The sequence below is a fragment of the Nomascus leucogenys genome, chromosome 6 (assembly GCF_006542625.1).
Source record: "Nomascus leucogenys isolate Asia chromosome 6, Asia_NLE_v1, whole genome shotgun sequence".
Classification (NCBI taxonomy): domain Eukaryota; kingdom Metazoa; phylum Chordata; class Mammalia; order Primates; family Hylobatidae; genus Nomascus; species Nomascus leucogenys.
The window spans coordinates 97,645,400-97,663,272 of record NC_044386.1 but is presented as its reverse complement, the minus strand read 5'-3'; the positions used below and the strand labels follow the sequence as shown (position 1 = coordinate 97,663,272).

General features: G+C 53.4%; 1 protein-coding gene and 1 long non-coding RNA gene across 3 annotated transcripts in view; one reads left to right on the top strand and one right to left on the bottom strand.

Annotated features, from left to right (window-relative positions):
- The window catches only part of ACSBG1 (acyl-CoA synthetase bubblegum family member 1), a 59,562-nt gene that overhangs the window by 21,846 nt on the left and 19,843 nt on the right, over positions 1-17,873 (top strand). The window contains exons 2-5 of one of the 2 annotated variants that reach the window (XM_030814868.1): positions 1,525-1,625; positions 15,468-15,688; positions 16,173-16,261; positions 16,566-16,686. In XM_030814868.1, coding sequence (XP_030670728.1) covers positions 1,525-1,625; positions 15,468-15,688; positions 16,173-16,261; positions 16,566-16,686 — 532 coding nt within the window. The remainder of the gene's footprint in view (positions 1-1,524; positions 1,626-15,467; positions 15,689-16,172; positions 16,262-16,565; positions 16,687-17,873) is intronic. The other variant, XM_030814869.1, reaches the window with a different exon arrangement.
- Positions 7,136-16,612, bottom strand: LOC115835525. Its single transcript, XR_004030574.1, has 4 exons — positions 16,531-16,612; positions 15,907-15,987; positions 12,208-12,318; positions 7,136-7,526 (listed from the first exon to the last, which is right to left on the bottom strand). It is a non-coding gene; the product is annotated as an uncharacterized LOC115835525 (long non-coding RNA).

The following is a 17,873-nucleotide window of genomic DNA, read 5'->3' as shown; positions in this document are numbered from 1 at the left end:
GCCTGAACCCAGAGCTCAGAGGCCATTTGGTAACATTGCAGCCCAAAGTGGAGGCAGCTTCTACCTGGCTATCCCAGAGAGCTGTAACCAAGGATCCAAAGTCAGTAGGACGAGTTTGGCAGCATTCGGGCGCCTCTGTCTGCTCAGCACAGGAGGCCTCGCCCCGGAAGCACGCGTTGCCATCTCTTCAGTTTTTCCACAACCTCCCTGGAGTGGGTCGCCATAGCAATGGAAGGGCTGCTCCAGGCCTGTGGCCCAGGCCTTGCTCACAAATTTCCCAAGAACGGCGCCACCTCGGTTCCCCAGTCATCCCCCTTCTCCCCATCCCCCTCCCTTCATAACTTTCTGATATCTTTCGCTTTAAAACCTATCTCAGGTTCTTAAACAGACGGCTGCCAGGTGGGCCTAGGTGTGTTCACAAACTTAGTTTTGTTCGGAACCTGCAGTGCCGACAAGGAGTAAGGCTGAATGTGAGAAGCAGGTAATTGGCACGGCGTCCTGGGAACTGGGCAGGGATGGGGCTAGCCCCACCCTGACTGACAAACAGACAGGACTCCCTGGAGCCAGGGTCCTACCCTCAGGGACACCATGACCAGCTGCACAGGTTGCATGCGGCACAGCTCCAGCAGATTCTGTTTACATAGTTGTTGACTGTGAAATGTGTCTCTGGAGTTGTATAATCCTGCTGCAGTCCTGAAGTGTGTACTGAAATCCAGCCGCTCGGCCATCTAGAAGGTTGAGGTCTGGCCAGGTGAACCCTGAGGAAAAATGGTGCTGAAGGGCAGTCAGGCTGAAATGATAATGAAAGCCCAGAAACCCATGAAACTCGGGCTGGCCAGAAGGGGAGACCCTTTAGCCAGGGTCACCGAGCCTGGGAGGCGAGGGGGATCTGGGTCAGGAGTGAAGGTAGAAATCCCTGGGCCTCAGGTCTCCCTGGACCCGTGCCTGTCTTCTCCATGGGGTGAACAGACATGGGGTGCACCCACAAGCACATGGAAGAGGGGAGGCTCTCACTGGGGGCTGGAATAGGACCCCTGAGAGCCCTATGAGTACCTGCAGCTCCACTCAGAGTTTCTGGGCATGGCTGGGGACTGGTAGGTGCAGGGAGTGACAGGTGGGGGAAGCCCCGCCCCAAAAGTCTGCGCTCTCCAGGAGTGGTGTTCAGAATCCTCCAGTGCCGACCTCAGCTCCGTCCTCATCCAGGTGGGGACGCTGAGACCCTGAGAGAGGCATGAACTTGCCCAGGGTCACACCACGAAGTAGAGCAGAGAAGGCCTTGAATTCCCTTTCTCCCGAGCCCTCAGAGCCTGCAGGGAGGCTGGGTGGGGGCAGGGTCAGCCCCTACAACCACTGAGGTCTTGTCCCCTGACTCCCACTGGGGTCTCCTCTGTGGACGGCCCCAGCATTTGCAGGAGACAGTGTCCCCCTGGGGGTGCTGAGATGTGTGCCAGGCCGGAGTTCCTGAGCCCAGGCCAGTCCCCCACGTTCTAATGAATGTTTTTCCTGGTCCCCTCACCACCCCAGCTCACTGACTGACAGGCAGCCACTCTCCAAAGAGTCCCTGAACCATGCTCTCGAGCTCTCAGTGCCAGAGAAGGTGAATAATGCCCAGTGGGATGCTCCAGGTAAGCCAGCTGGGGGTTGCGGGGTGGGGCAGGGCGGGAAACTGCACTGTGCTGGGTGTGCTGGAGGGGTGGGTGGTGTGGGAGACCACCACACAGAACTGTGGGAAGGAGGAGCTGGGGATCTTGCTGGTCTCCATGCTCCCAGGGACCCCACCAAGCCCCTTCCTTCATGGCTGCCGTCAGGGCCAGGCGTGATGGAAAGGAATGGGGGATGGGGAGATTTCTTCTTCAAGAAAGTTGGGGAGAGGCCAGAGATAGAGAGACAGGTAGGACATCATCTGGGGCCAGGCCTTGGGAACTTGGATCTCCAGCACAGAGTTGCTGAGGGACAGGAGAAAGCCCAGATAAGCAATGCCTTGGGATTTTCGGCCTGGTTAACTGGGGCAAGGGGCAGGCAGACGGGTGCAGGCTAGAAAGGTTTGTTTTGGAGGCTTGAAACATTACATGTTATTTTCTTGATCTCCGCCATGAAATAATTGTGCCTTAAGGAAGGCAGAGTTGTTTACTCTGACTCTGAAGAGTCACCAAAATGATAATAACAATAATAATACAGCTTTTGTGCACTTTTATTGGCTGCACAACAACATTGTAGCAACAACAGAAATTTAAAAACAAAAAGAAAACAATAGGTACCCAGCACAGAGGGTCACTGCTGCCGGACCAGCTGCCCCTCTCGCAGGCCGAGGGTCTTGGGTGGCTTTGGCAGGGATCTGTCCTGAGCTGTGGGGGTGGGTGTTTCCTCTCATGCCCCCCGCCCTCGCCTCAGAGATAAAGGAGAAGGGACTGGGCCAAGAAGAGGACCAACTGGTTTCTGAGAATGGTTTGAAAAACACTGGAGAGAGGCCAGGAACAGGGCCAGCTGGGTCCTGGGAGCCTCCCACGTTCATCCTCCCAGGATTCCAAGGCATCTCGCTGACTTGCTGAGCCACCTGGGGCAGTTCCTACCAACTCGCTTAGGCTCAGACACCCCAGACTTTATAATCCCTTATCTGGGGTGCCCAAAGAGCAGGTGTTGGCACCAGGGGCCTGGGCCACAGAAAAACCCTGGAGCTCAGCAAGTCCTGAGTATGAGTGATGGCACAGGCATTCCTGCAATTCGAGGGGCAGGAAGGGAGCCAGTGTGGGGGAGGCTCCATGTCCCTTGGAGCCCCAGAAAAGCACCTGGCATCCCGAGGGAGAAACATGTAATCCCCAGCCCTGTGGGCCTCAATGGCTTCGTCTGAATGGCTGTCGTCTGGCAGCCCTGCAGCAGCAGACACGCAGTATGGGCAGATTTTAAACAAGCAGGGGAGGGAGTCCCAGAGAGGGTCCCTTCAGACAGGGCTGGAGTAGAGGCATCTGAGCAGCCAGGGGCCAGATGGGGGACAGGGAGAAGGCCCTGAGTTTAATGGCGAGGCAGGGCCTGGGTGGGCAACTGCAAGGGAGGTGACAAGGCCATCACAATCTAGTGTATCAGGACTTTGGGAAGCTGGCAGGGACGGCCAAGGTAGGCGTGCCCCAGGATCCTCCACCCTGTGTGCTGGGCTGTGAGGGAGACTGAGATGGACAATCTTCTTTCCTGCCCTCAAAGAACCCCCAGTTTGAGGGCAGACAGGTCCTCTGTAAAGGGCAGGGACAGGCTGAGGAAGGAGGGCTGCTCTCTGGGAGTTGTGGGGGCAAGGTGGGCCTCCTGCGTTAGAAGGACCTCCAGCTGTCCTCAGAACCTCAAGCTCCCTCTAGGCCTAGAGGTCTGGACTGAGTGCTCTGCCTTTGGGAGTTCAGCTTCCAGGGCTGGTGACAAGGAGAAAGGGGCAGTTTGGGAGGGGCTGAGGAGGCACCATGGTTGTCAGCAGGCGCCCAGAGCGGAGGCCACCGAGGGACCCCAGGTGCTGCCCAGGGCAGGGCTGAGCAGGTGTCATGGGCTCCCACAGACCTGGCTCGCGGGCCGTGCTCTGCCCAGCACCCTCTCCTGCAGCCCTGGTGTCTTTGGGGCTGGAGGGGGAGCCTCTGCGCTACGGCATGGGTGAGTTGCAGATTCTCATGGATGGAGTGTTCACCGCGTGCCAGGCCTGGAGCAGAGCTTGGACTCTTTCTCATGGACTCCCTAGAAGCTTGGGAGCCCTGGGCTCTAGTCTCTGTACAAGAAAGGGGATTGGGGCTGGCACAGATTGGGAGGGGTCTTGAAGCTGCCCTTTCACAAAGCACTTTTGATGAGATTGAGAAAAGGCAACTATCCCTATCAAAGACTGCTGGGGAGGAGGGATTCATGGGATTAGGAGAGCTGAAAGTCCTCCTTCCCCACACAGTTGTGCCCTGACTAAGAAGAGCCAAGCCCTGTGCTAAGGGACTTTCTTGTATTCTTTCCTTTTATCTTCGTATCAGCAGCAGGGAAAGCAAATGTATCATTCCCATTTGGTAGAGGAAATGGAGCTCAGAGAGGGTTAGTGATTTTCTCAGAGTCACACAGCTGGTAAAAGGTGGAACTCTTAACTGACCACACTGCCTCTTTGGGACCTAGATAGCATCATGCAGTCTGGTCTTCCAGGTCTGGCCCCCCCAAGTCTGGCCAGCCCCTGCCTCCCTTCCATCTAACTGCAGACCCTGGCAGCCCCTCTGGGGAGCTCTTGGAGTCTTGTACATAGGAATCAGTGTTCACTCTGGAGCCCTCAGAGGCTCCCAGATCTCTTTGAGTTCCCAAAAAGTTTGAGGTCCTGAGCTCTGGTCCCCAGGCTGAGCTCTGAGCTGCCCAGATGGCTGTACTCCCAGGGAGCAGCTGCACGAAGTCAGGCCACAGAGACACTGGAATCTGACCTTCACACAAAGGCAGCCTTGTACTGGGCCCTGGAGACACATTACTTTTTACTTTCTAGGCCTTTCTAGATAGAGCATGAAGCCCAGCTGGAGAAGGGCAGCATTGAGACCACAAAGAGGGGAGGGCACCCGGGGTGAGCAGCTGCTGGGGATGAAACTGCTGGAGGTGCTGGCCAGGGCTGGCTCCCCACTCGCTTTCTCCCTAGGAAACTCCCACACCCACTAAAGGAGCTTTTGCAGTTGGGAAGCTAGGTGCTCAGCCCCACTTGTCTCCAGTCCAGTGAAGCCCTTTGTGGGTCAAGGGATTTGCTGGGCCTCCCTCAGTTCGTCACTCCCACCCTTCCCAAATGTTGCAAGGGGTGATGTTTCAGGCTGGAGCTGAGCTAGGGAGCCAGAAAGAGGCCTGATACAATGCTTGTCCTCAAGAAGCTCACAGTTTGAGGCCGGGTAGCAGGAGGAGGCCATTGGGATAGTGGAAGGCAAGAGGACCTGCCTGTCCCCGCAGCCTCTGATGGGGGCCGCCAGGAAAGGCTTTCCAAGGGTCAGAGGAAATGAGTGCCAGTGATTCCTTCTCCGTGCTATGGAAACAGGTAATCCCGGCCCTGCCAGCCAAAATAAGCAGAACCTCTGGGGGTTCTCAGAGAAACATTTTCCACAGGGGTCAAGGCACCCACCCAGCCCCTGCCTGGACAGCCTCAGACACTGCCTGGGTGTCCCCTCCTAGGACCCTGCCATGTGGGGCAGGTCCGGGGCAGGCCAGCCCAGGGCTTCTGGCTGGGATGCCCAGGTTCTTGCTCAGACCTGGCTTCTCTCCAGCGGATGGAGACGCAGCCTGAGGTCTCCTGCACATCTCCTGAGCACGCTCACCTTTACAGGGGCAGGTAAAGCCCATCTCAGGTCCCTTACCCTGGTGGTCCAGGCCTGGACAGGTGGAATCCTAGAGGCAGGGTTAAAAAGCGAAAACAATGACTATGGAGGAGCGTATAGAGAACATCTTGTCTACCTCAATTGTAATTGAGATGGGGAAACTGAGGCCCAGGGTCATTCTGCTGTGGTGGCCAGAACTCAGAGCTCTTCAGTCCCCATTGACAAGGCTGGGAGTGGCAGCTGCAGGGGCCCTCTCCCCTCGGACACAGAGGAACTACCAAACAGCTGACAGACCCTTCTGTGCTAGGTCTTGTCCTTATCTCTCTTCATGTTCTGGGGCCAATGTGGCCTCTTCCTCTTCTGTATCCCTGAGAGTGCCTTGCATTGGGCTGGCCCTCAGCACAGGGTCCTGTGTTGGAGAGAGGGGCCCTCCTGGGGTTGGTCCCTGCCTGGCCTTTGGAGGAGGGCCTTTGGGGTCGGTGCCCTGCAGGACCGTTCTCGGAGAGAGATCTATCCTAGGCCTGAGACCCACCTCTTCCTCAGCACCAGTTATTCCTCCATCTGCACAATAAGCTACTTTCCTGCAGCCTTTCCCATAGACCACAGAAAACAGCCCCAGCCTCCTGCTCTCTGCTCTTGTGTCGTTTTCCTTCCTGGCTAATTGAGTGACTGCCTTTGCTCTTTCGATGCCTTTATTCCAGAACCCCAGAGAACACAGCTCCCTGCCTGCCCAGTGGCTCTCAGCATAAAGGGTGGATTGATAAGATACAAGCCAGGGTCAGGCCAAGACAAGTGGCACAGGGAGGAAGCGGGAGAGGGAGAGGGAGGCGGCAGAGAGTGCCAGCCTTGCCTGGGAAAGCCCATCCCCAGCTCTCAGCTGACTTGGCACTTGGTGGGCGGGCAGTGCGCTGGTGGCGCTGCATTGGCAGCAGGCAGCGAGCTTTCTGGGTTCTCCACTGTGCTCTAGATCTAGTCATTGGTTGCCTTTTGGAGTCAGCTCCCGTTGGGATCTGGGTGCCTTGCTGGGCAACAGAGACCTTGACTGCGTCCTGGCCTCGTTCTTGGCTGTTACTACAGCAGTGATCTTAGTTTGGGCATGGCACAGAGCTGATGGTTGTGCCCCTGTTGATGGGGCACAAAGGGGAGATGAGGACTACTTTAAGGACTGGCAGTCATCCTCATTTCCTAAGTCTCTCCTACCCACGGAAACCACCCGCAGAGAGGCAGACTGAGAGGTGCCACAGCAGACCTGGGCCCACTCACATCCCTCCTTCATGCTTGGTTCTGAGCTGCCCAGCATGTGGCAGAGTCAGGGGACTGGGCACACTCTCCTTCACCCTGAAACCATCCAGGGGAGAGTAGACTTTGGACTCCCAAGCTTCCATTCACTGAACTACTGACACAAGGCAGCTGCCAGGACCAACTGAGGTTTAGTCCCAACTCTGCCTGTAACTTTGCAGTGACCTTGGCCATCCCTGTCCCTCTGGGACTCAGTTTTCTCATCTGTGAAAGGGCCATCTACCTCTGATACGCTGTGTGTGGGAACTCCCTGCCCCAACTTCCCAAGATCACCCATCTGGCTGAGGTCTCTGCCTATATTCCTGATGCAGCTAGAGGCATCATATGCTTAATTTGATTTATTCTTTCAGCAAACACTTATTGCAAGGTCAATGCTTGCATCAGAAGCTCAGAGTCTAGGTACAAAGGGGAGTCTTGAATACCCACAATGTGCTAAGCCTTTTAATAATAATACGTTGATACAGATCTTTTCAGTGTGGTCTATGCATTTCTGTATGCCCTTTCTTTGGTCCCCTTTTCATTTGATGTTATCCTGTGAACATTTCTGTATGTCATTAAATATTTTTTTGTACTTTATTTTAATGGCTGCATGGGAATCCATGATATGGCTCTACCATAATGAACTGAATAGGAGACCAGTCCCCTGTTGGACATTCGGGTTGTTCCCAATGGCTTTGCTAATAGGCACGGAGCTGTACAGATATCCATCTCCACAGTCTCGCTGTACATGTCTCTGATTGCTTCCCTTGAGTAACTTCCGGAAAGTATGATTGCTAAGTGCAAGGATGTTTCTGTTTCAAGCCTTTGGATATATATTGCCAGTTGCCCCCAAGAAAGCTGTACCAGTTCGTGTTCTGCACTGCACTGCACCTTCCAGACAGTGGATATTGTCTGTTTGCCTAATTGTACCTTTGCTGCTTCAAGTTCTTTCCTTTTAGGAGAAACCTAGGGAGAGAGGGAGGTTAGGAGATGAATTCAGATGGCTTCAGGAGATGTGGGTTATTGTGAGGAAAGGCAGGGAAGAAAAGAAGCTTAGAAAGAGGCTAGGAGGAGGCTGGGAGTGGTGGCTCATGCCTGTAATCCCACCACTTTGGGAGGCTGAGGTGGGCAGATCATGAGGTCAGGAGATCGAGACCAGCCTGGCCAACATGGTGATACCCCGTCTCTACTAAAATACAAAAAATTAGCTGGGCGTGGTGGCACGCACCTGTAGTCCCAGCTACTTGGGAGGCTGAGGCAGGAGAATCGCTTGAACCCAGGAGGCAGGGGTTGCAGTCAGCCGAGATAGTGCCACGGCACTCCAGCCTAGCGACAGAGCAAGACTCTGTCTCAAATAGTAATAATAATAATAATAGGAAAGAACATAAAAGAAGAAAGAAAAAGGCTAGCAGGGAATGGGAAGAATGGACCTTCCTGGCTCCCTGCTCAGGTGACAACCAGCATTGCTGCAATTCAGTTTCTCCCTGCCTTGCTGCCACCACCTGCTTCTGTGCACTCCACTCACTATGCTGTGACTTCCACCACCCCATTATCTCAGCTTGGCCATCCTGATCTCTGCAAGTCACTCCCAAACTCTGCAACAGAGAGCCTCTAATTATCTGTCACCACCTACAGGGAGCACTCCCACTAAGCAGTGCTCCTGCGCAGCAACCTCATGTGCCTTTGGCCAGGGCTTGCAGCTCCAGTCTTATGCATGTGGTCGGGGTCGCAGGGCCAATGTCCAAGGCTCAACAGCTGTGGGCAACCCCTTCTGACTGTTCTGCCTTGCATTTGGCACACCTTGCCAGTAGCTAAAACCCAGGCCCAGCCCTTCTAACTCATTGTCCAGAGACTTCTTCTTCTATAGAGAGGGAGATTGGCAGAGGACACAGTGTGAGCAGAGCCCACAGGTGGGAACACATGGACATGAGAATAAGGGGGAGGATTGCACACCCCAGGCTAGAAGATGCATCTGTCTTCCCTTCTTTCAGTTCTCAAGGGCAGGAGTGAGCTTGGCAGCTGGCACCCAAGGCTGAGGCCACTGAACTGTGGTGGGCCCAGGTCAGAAGGACACTGAGCAGGGCAGGCCCTACCTAGGTCTCTCAGGGGTGCAGGATGGGAAAGCAGGCTGGCGTGTCCCGCTTGGGTAGATACCTGCTCTGTGAGCCTGTCTCTGTGCTTAAGCACAATGTGTCCTGTGTCCTCATTGGTCACCCTGGGGTGCAAGGGTGAGGTGGGGGAGAGATGAAGGCCTGAGTCCTCTAGACACACAGTCACTGGGTCTCCAGCCCTCCTAGGACTAGGATGGGGCAGAGGTCAGCTCATTCTCCCCCAAAGAAGAGGCCCCTGGCCTCTGCTCCAGGCCGGGTTGCTGCTGGTAGCCAGGACCCAGAGAGGAGGCAATCTGACTTCCAGAGCTCCAGGCTGGTGGGAGACGCAGCCCTGACCATGACCCCATCCTCCATGAGGCTCAAAGATGGGAGTCTTTAGTGAGGAGGCAACACGTGGTCCTTGAAGAGCGGTAAAGTGTGGATATGTGATGGAGGGAAGGGCATTGCAGGCAGTCACAGCACAGGCAAAGGCACAGAGGCGGGGAACCAAAGGGAACTGAGAGCAGTTCAGGTCGGCTGTAAGGAAAGGTTGTGTTGAGGCTGGGAAAGGTAAGCGAGCCCCTTGGGGAGGGCCTGCCTTAGAAGCCCTGGTATAGACGCCTCCCTGTGGTCAATGAGAGCTATTGGGGACTTTTGAGCAGGTCAGACCTGGATTTAGCAAGGTCACTCTGGGAGCCTCAGGAATGTGGGAAAAGGCCGGTGGCTGGAGGTCATGGCTGCCCAAGGTCACCCAACCTGAACCTGGCATAGGACTTGGCGGGAGGCATGATAGTCCTTTCCCAGAGGAGATGGGAGATGTGGTGCCAGGGTCTTCCTTGAAGTTCACTGTGAGAGGCAGCACCCCATGGGAACAGAGCAGACTTGGGTATGGAACTGTGGGGGTTTGGATGCCAGCTCTGCCACTCAACTCTTTAGTTGGGAGGTGACAGTGGTGATGGGCAAAGAATGGCATGGCGCATGGCAGGGGCTCAGTAAGCAGTAAGCAAGAGATGACCGGGGCCTCAGCGAGGGAAGGGGCAGCCCCCTTCCCACCAGGATCTCCTCTTCCAGCTGGTCTAGGGGCTCAGACAGGTCCTGCTGGCTCAGCTGAGCTTGTGCAGAGAAAGGGCTGGGTCTTGCAGCTGGCCAGGAAGCCTTGTCACCCTTCCCAAGGGTGACAAGGGGTCCTCCAGGGCCAGGGCTCTTGTCCCTGTCATGAAACAGCTGGGCTAATAGGAGACTGACCTTGCAGACCTACGAACCTTCCTTCCCTTCCCATGCCTCATTCCCTCCTTCCAAGAAGGATGTGAGATGACCTGACACAAAAGCACAGGCTCCATGGAAGAGGAAACAGGAAAAAGACAGAACCATGTAGCTGATGGGAGAGGAGAAATTAGGTAAAGAATTCTGTCCAAAATGTCCATCAAGATTTTAAACACTCTTTTCTCTTGATCCAGTAAACCTCCTTCTAATAATCTAAACCTAGAAGGAGGGCTGGAGGCTGGGTATCACTTGAGCGTCCTTCAGTGGAGAGTGGCAGAGTAAATTATGATAGGGCCCAACCATGGAGTACAACGCAGCCACACAGCATGCACACGATGAGGCAGGCATGTTAATATCACCAATGTTAAATATGGATGATTTGGCTAATGGCTAGGTTTGATTTGATTCATATGATTTAAAACATATATTTGGCTGGACTCAGTGGTTCACACCTGTAATCCCAGCACTTTGGGAGGCCAAGGTAGGAGGATTGCTTGAGACCAGGAGTTCAAGACCAGCCTGGGCAACATAGCAAGACCTTGTCTCTACTAAAAAAAAAAAAAAAAAAAAAAAAAAAAAGCAAGCTGGGAATGGTGGCATGCACCTATGGTCCCAGTTACTTTGTGGAATGGCTAAATTGATCTAATTAGCATATGCGTTACTTTACATACTTCACACACCTGGCTAAATTTTTGTAGAGATAAGATCTACTTTTTGTAGAGACAAGGTCTCTCTCTATTGTTCAGGCTGTCTGGAACTTTTGGCCTCAAGCAGTCCTGCCTTGGCCTCCCAAATTGCTGTGATTACAAGCGTGAGCCACTGCACTTGGCCTGTAGTTTTTTGTATAATAGAAAAATATGGCCAGGCACAGTGGCTCATGCCTGTAATCCTAGCACTTTGGGAGGCCAAGACTGGAGGATCGTTTGAACTCAGGAGTTCGATACCAGCCTGGGCAACATGGCTAACCCCCCCCACCCACCTGTCTCTACCAAAAATACAAAAAAATTAGCTGGGCTTAGTGCTGTGCTCAGGAGGCTGAGATTGGAGGATCTTTTGAGCCCTGGGTGACAGAGTGAGACCCTGTCTCAAAAAAAGAAAGAAGGAAGGAAGAAAGGAAGGAAGGAAGGAGAAAGAAAGAAAAGAAAAGAAAAGAAAAATATTGCGCTGTTCCACGTCTCTATCAAAAGCAGAGAAACAAAAGGTGGACTCCAAGGGCCATGTTTCTAAAGGAAAATGAGAGGGAGCTCATTTCTTCCTGGAAAAGAAGACTGCCTCTGGTTTCATTTGCAAATCCTGGGCCACTTCATTCATTTATTATGTATTACTATACATTATTTACTATGATGCTGATACACTACCCGCCTGGTCCCATGAGCATTTTGGGTTTGCTACCTGTGATTAATACATTAATAAGATGATCTGTCTCCCCTGCCACCTTATTTTTCATAAAAAGCAATTGCAACAACAAAATAAAACCTAAGTCCTTGTATGAATATTTGTAGAAAGAGGGCCTATCACTTTTTCTGTCATAGACTGCTGAATTGTTTCGTATTTCTTGAAACAAGTATGCATATTTTTGTCATTAAAAAGAGATTATAGGCCAGGCACGGTGGCTCATGCCTGTAATCCCAGCACTTTGGGAGGCCAAGGCAGGCAGATCACCTGAGGTCAGGAGTTCAAGACCAGCCTGGCCAACATGGCGAAACCCCATCTCTACTAAAAAATACAAAAATTACCCAGGCATGGTGGTGGGCACCTGTAATCCCAGCTACTTGGGAGGTTGAGGCAGGAGAATCACTTGAACCTAGGAGGCAGAGGTTGTAGCGAGCCAAGATCCTGCCACTGCATTCCAGCCTGGGCGACAGAGTGACACTTTGTCTCAAAAACAAAAAAAGAGGTTATAGTGGCTGGGCACCGTGGCTCACGCTTGTAATCCCAGCACTTTGGGAGGCTAAGGCGGGTCAATCACTTGAGGCCAGGAGTTCGAGACCAGCCTGGCCAACACAGTGAAACCCTGTCTCCACCAAAAAATACAAAAAAATTAGCCAGGCATGGTGGTACATGCCTGTAGTCCCAGCTACTCGGGAGGCTGAGACAGGAGAATTGCTTGAACCCAGGAGGTGGAGGTTGCAAGGAGCCGAGATCGCACCACTGCACTCCAGCCTGGCAATATAGTGAGTGAGACTCCATGTCAACAAAAAAAAAAAAAAAAAAAAAAAAAGAGGAAAGAAAGAAAAAAGAGAGATTATAAATGCTCAAGTTAAAACGTTTGGTTTGGAGATCCCAAGACTCACCTCTGCTCTTCTTGGCAACCTGGGTGAACAGGTGAATACAGAGGAGCGTGAGCTTCTAGAGGTGCCCATGGGAGAAAGTCACCTTTTCTGTAGTCCAGGCGTAGGAGGAATCTGTGCCAGGGGAGGGAAGAGAACTAATAACCACTGAGAGGCAACTGGATGCCAGGCCCTGGGCATGCTCTGAGGGCCATTGCACAGGATTCTTGCACCACTTTGCAGGGGGGTCAACATTCTCTTTTTTTTTTTTTTTTTTTTTTTTTTTTAAGACAGAGTCTTACTCTATCACCCAGGCTGGAGGGCAGTGGTGCGATCTCAGCTCACTGCAACCTCCACCTCCCAGGTTCAAGCAATTCTCATGCCTCAGCTTCCCAAGTAGCTGGGATTACAGATGTGCATCACCACGACCAGCAAATTTTTGTATTTTTAGTAGAGACAGGGTTTCACCATGTTGCTCAGCTGGTCTTTAACTTGTAGCCTCAAGTGATCCGCCCACTTTGGCCTCCCAAAGTGCTAGGATTACAGGCATGAGCCACCATGCGGGCCCTCTCTCTGTTTTTCTTAAGTAGCTTTATTGAGCTATAATTTATATGCCATGAAATTTACCCATTTTAAGTGCACAATTTGATTATTTTTAGCAAATTTACATAGCTGCAAAACATCCCCACAATCCAATGTTGGGACATTTCCATCACCCCAAAAAGATCTCTTGTGCCTATTCCATGGTCACTCCCCACTCCCACCTCCAGCCTGGGGCAACCACTAATCTGCTTTCTATCTTTTCTGCCTTTCCTTTTTGGCACCTGGTTTCTTTCACTGAACATGTTTTTGAGTTTCATCTATGTTGTAGCCTCTATCAATACTTTATTCCTTTTTATATATTTTTAATTTATTATTTAATTTGATTTAATTTTTTTTTTGAGGCTGGGTCTCACTCTGTTGTCCAGGCTGGAGTGCAGTGGTGCGATCATGGCTCACTGCAGCCTTGACCTCCCATACTCAAACAATCCTCCCACCTCAGCCTCCCAAGTAGCTAGGAATACAGGCACACAACATCACACCCTGCTAATTTTTTTTTTTTTTTTTTTAGAGATGGGGTCTCACTATGTTGCCCAGGCTGGTCTTGAACTCCTGGGCTCAAGTGATCCCCCGCCTCAGTCTCCTCTCGTGTTTACAGGTGCGAGCCACTGCGCTGGGCCACTTTGTTCCTTTTCAGAGCTGAATAGCGTTCTACTCTCTGACCACATTTTGTTTTTCATTTACCAGTCAGTGGACATTTGGGTTGTTTCAATTTTTTGACTCATAAACAATGCTGTGAAGAATATTTGTGTGTAAGTCTTCGTGGGGACATGTGTTTTTATTTCTCTTGGGTAGATACCTAAGAGTGGGGTTGCTGGGTCGTACTGTAGTTTTATGTTTAACTCTTTAAGAAACTGCTAACCTGTTTTCCCACATGACTGTACCATCTCATTCCCACCAGCACTGTATGAGGGCTTCTGTGTCCCCATGTCCTCATCAACCCCTCACACTTGCAGGTGATGAAGATGCAGCTGAGAGAATGGTTTGTTAGGTCAAACAGCACGCAGAGGCAGAATTGAGGTTTTTGAACCCAGGCGTACCTGACTTTCTGGTCTGGGCATGGACTTTGGCAAAATGCAACAGTTAGAGGCTCTGAAGAGGCAGATCAGCGGGTCCACCAGGCTAGCATCCCGGGATATGGGGCAAGGCTTGGAGAGGTCTGAGGAGTGATTGGACGGGGCTTAGTGGCCTTGACTCATGCCACTCCGAGGGCTCAGGGCTCCCTCATGGCCAGTGACAGGGGCATCCATCCCAGAAGGTCTTGGACTCTGCCATACATAGGATCTTCTCTCTGGCACCCTCCCCTGCCCCGCCTGCATTTCCTGCAGGCTGCCATGTATCCGGTTTGGGTCTGGATATGTCCTTGTCATCCCCACTTCCGGCCCTCCCCAGGAGGAGGAATGGGCTCTCCTGTCCCAGCCCCCAGATCTTTACCTCTTTCTGCCAACCTCAGAGTCTGCATGCAACCTAAGAGTGTCAAAGAGGAGGAACAAGCTCATCTAGTTCATTTGTCTGCCTCAGGGAAGGACCGGTGACAGGACAATAGGTGAGGTGGGTCTGGCCAGCAGGTGGCAGGTCAGCCCCACCTGTCCTGGCCAGCCCTCATCTCTTCTCACCATCATGGTGGAACCACCACCCTTGCCCCAAGGAAAGGAGGTCTCAGGGGACCAAAGGGTCCAGACCACCCATCGGAGCTTCCTCTGCAAATTTGGAAAAAAGAGGAAGAAGGAAAATGTGCATTTATGGAGCACCAGCCATAGGTCAGAGCTTCTTCATATACACCCTTTCTCTTGATCCTCATGTCCACCCTGAGAACTGAGTCCTCATCTTCCCCCTGAAACTGACTCAGTGGTTCGGTGGCTTGTCCAAGTCTTGCATACTAAGTGGAAAACCTCTGTTCCCACCCACCACACACAGAGTAAGCCTCTGACTCTTAAAGGCTGGGTGGCACCCCAGACAATGTCCTAAGTGTGAGCTGTGGAATCAGGTACACGTGAGTTCAAATCCTGACCCCCCCCTGCACTTCCTTGATGTGTGATCTTCGATAAATGACTGAAACTCTTTGAGCTGCAGCTGCCCCATCTGTGCAATGGAGCTCTCCAAACCCATGCTGTGAAGACTAAATGAGACACTTCATTTGCAGGGGGAGAATGAGCAAAGACTGTTGTTATTTCCCGAGACTGGGAGACTTCAGGCTGGAGAGCAGGGCTGATGGTTTTCAGTCTCCTCCAGACCCTCGGGAGGGTCGTTCTCTTTGGTGCTTTGACCTTCTGTCTAGTTGGATCTGTCCCCAACCCATTCACAGGAGGGTAGGGAAAGACAGACACCCTGAAGGTACCTGGAGATCTGACAGTTCCACTGCCCAACCTTGGGAGGCAAATTCCAACTGGGATAAAAGAAGGAACAGTGTGTCTAGGACTTCCATCTGTCCTCCAGTTATTTCCTCTCCTCTTCCTTGCGGCATCCCTAAACTTTGCTCTTCCTTCAAGGCTGAGTCAGACCTCCTCCTCTAGGTGGTCTCCCAGCTTACCCCAGCCTACCCTGGCCTGCCAGCCTCAAGGCCCAGTACCCAAGGCATTGTCAGCACCAGAAGGGCTGCGAGCTCCGCCCAGGGCAGGACAAGTGTCCCCTGAGGACAACCTCAGGCTGGCATGATCCAAGCTGTGGTATCCCCCACCCCACAGAGGAGGCGCTGTGGACGACTCGGGCCGATGGGCGGGTGCGCCTGCGCATAGACCCCAGCTGCCCACAGCTTCCCTACACTGTGCATCGGATGTTCTACGAGGCCCTGGACAAGTACGGGGACCTCAGCGCTTTGGGCTTCAAGCGCCAGGACAAGTGGGAGCACATCTCCTACTCCCAATACTACCTGCTCGCCCGCAGAGCCGCCAAGGGCTTCCTGAAGGTAAGGGGGCCCCTCATGGCAAGGCCTTGCCCCTCCCCAGATGTGCCTGCCAGCTCTGGGCCTCACAGGCCTCCTCTCCAACTGCCCACTGGGCAAGGCTCTTAGGAACAATAACTGTAAAAGCTGTCACTGTGCATGGAGGTGACACTCCATGGTGGGCCCCGTACTGAGCTTTTATTTGCTGAGCCCCTACCATGTGCCAAGCACTTGTTACTCACTTTTAATTTGTGATCACATTCAGGGGCGCTGGAAGCCCAGTGTGCTGGGCTGAGGGGCCAGACAGACTTCCTTGGAAGGCCCTGGGAGGGACAGTGAGGGCTGTTGAGTGACCAACCCCTTCTCCTCCAAGGGAATTCTCTGACTGAGGGGACCCTGGGAGGGTGGAGCCTGCAGGTCCCCTGCAGTCTGGGTAGGGGCTCTGAGAGGGGCATGAGGGTCCCAGTCCTTGCCTGGCTGACCTGGCCTGTCTGCCTTTGGCCTGGAGCTTGGCCTGAAGCAGGCCCACAGTGTGGCCATCCTCGGCTTCAACTCCCCAGAGTGGTTCTTCTCGGCAGTGGGCACAGTATTTGCAGGGTGAGTGACGGGGGCAGGGACGGGGTCTCCAGTGTGTTGGTGGTGGGCAGAGGGTACGGGAGGGTCCTTATCTCTTTTTAGTAGCCCCCACCCACTCCCCACCATCTTGCCTCCTCCCTGGGGCCTTCTGGTAGACCTGCATCTGGCGCCCTCTCTGCAGGGGCAGAGGTGCTCAGGTGCCTTGGGAGCCCCTCCTGCCAGGCTGTGGGAGCTCTCTGGGTCTGGGGGCTACAGATGTGGGGGTGGGGGAAGGGGTGGCCCCTCTGCACCTCCCCTAAGGTGAATCTTCCTGGGTCTCCTACAGTGGCATCGTCACCGGCATCTACACCACCAGCTCCCCTGAGGCCTGCCAATACATCGCTTATGACTGCTGCGCCAATGTCATCGTGGTCGACACGCAGAAGCAGCTGGAAAAGATCCTGAAGGTTTGGGGAAGAGGCAGTGGGCATGGGGTCAGAGGCTGGGTATCCCCATTCACCTCCACTCCGACTCATACAGAACCTTCCCGCCCTCCATCCACAGTGTCCTCATCCTCAACAGCAACCCTCTAACGCACACACAGCAAGCAAGGCAGGGCAATGGCTACTTACCCATTTGACAGGCAAGGAAATGGAGGCTCAAGGGACATGCCCCAGAAGTGGTGATAAGGCCTTGGATAGGACTCCTGTCCAGCCACTGCCTCCTATGGCTTTCTCTTTGGGACAGGGTCTCCCCTAAGAGGGAGCAAGAGCTGTGGGGGCCGGGGTCTTCTGGCAGTGGAAGGGTTATGTGCAGGTGAGTGGCTTAGGGCTCTGACATCTTGAGCACTCAAGTCTAGGTGAGGAACAGGGTGACGGGGGGTGGCGAGGGCTGCCACAGGGTGAGGGTTAAGCCAAGTCAGACACAGTTTGGGCAGAGCAGGAGCTCAGAGTGCCTCTAGAGCCAGTGGGGTCTTTTCTGGAGCATTGATGATGCCTCCTGATCAAAGGCCCACCCCTAATTGGCTCTGTCCCCGCATGGACCATACTGGGGTATGGTGGCCTGGGGACACCTCTGTGTCCCAGCTGAACCCAACAGCCTTTGAGGCATTCAAGGGCTCCCTGCATCCCAAGGGAGGCCTCAGAGACTGACTTGTTGGCTTGCCTGTGATTCTGGAGATGTCACCTGGGCCACAGCTTCCATCTGTACCCGAGGGTGGGACAAATGGTCTCCAACCTTCCAAGACTATGGGATCTGGATCCCCAGAGGAGCCAGAGCAGGTGCCTATCCTCATTTCTAGTGGAGAAGTTTCCTGAAGCCTGAAAGAGAAAAGCAAGCGGGGCCAGTGGTTCCCAGCGGGGCAGCACCAGAATCCTTGGGGGAGACCCAGGCTGCAGCCCAGACCCTTGAGGCAGAACCTGTTGGAGGGCATCCCCAAATCAGAGTGAGCTTGAAAATAGCCTCAGGTGAGGCTGTGGGCAGCCCAGGCCAAGAACTTCTGGCTCACAGCAAAATAAAATGAAGCCTCGGGAAGACTTCAGAGCTGCCCTGGCTAGACGTGCAAAGGCCTCTAAGCAGGGTTTAAACCCAGAGGTGGTGTAGAGAAGTGGGTGAACACACGCACTCAGGCTGGACCTGCCAGAGCTCAAATGCA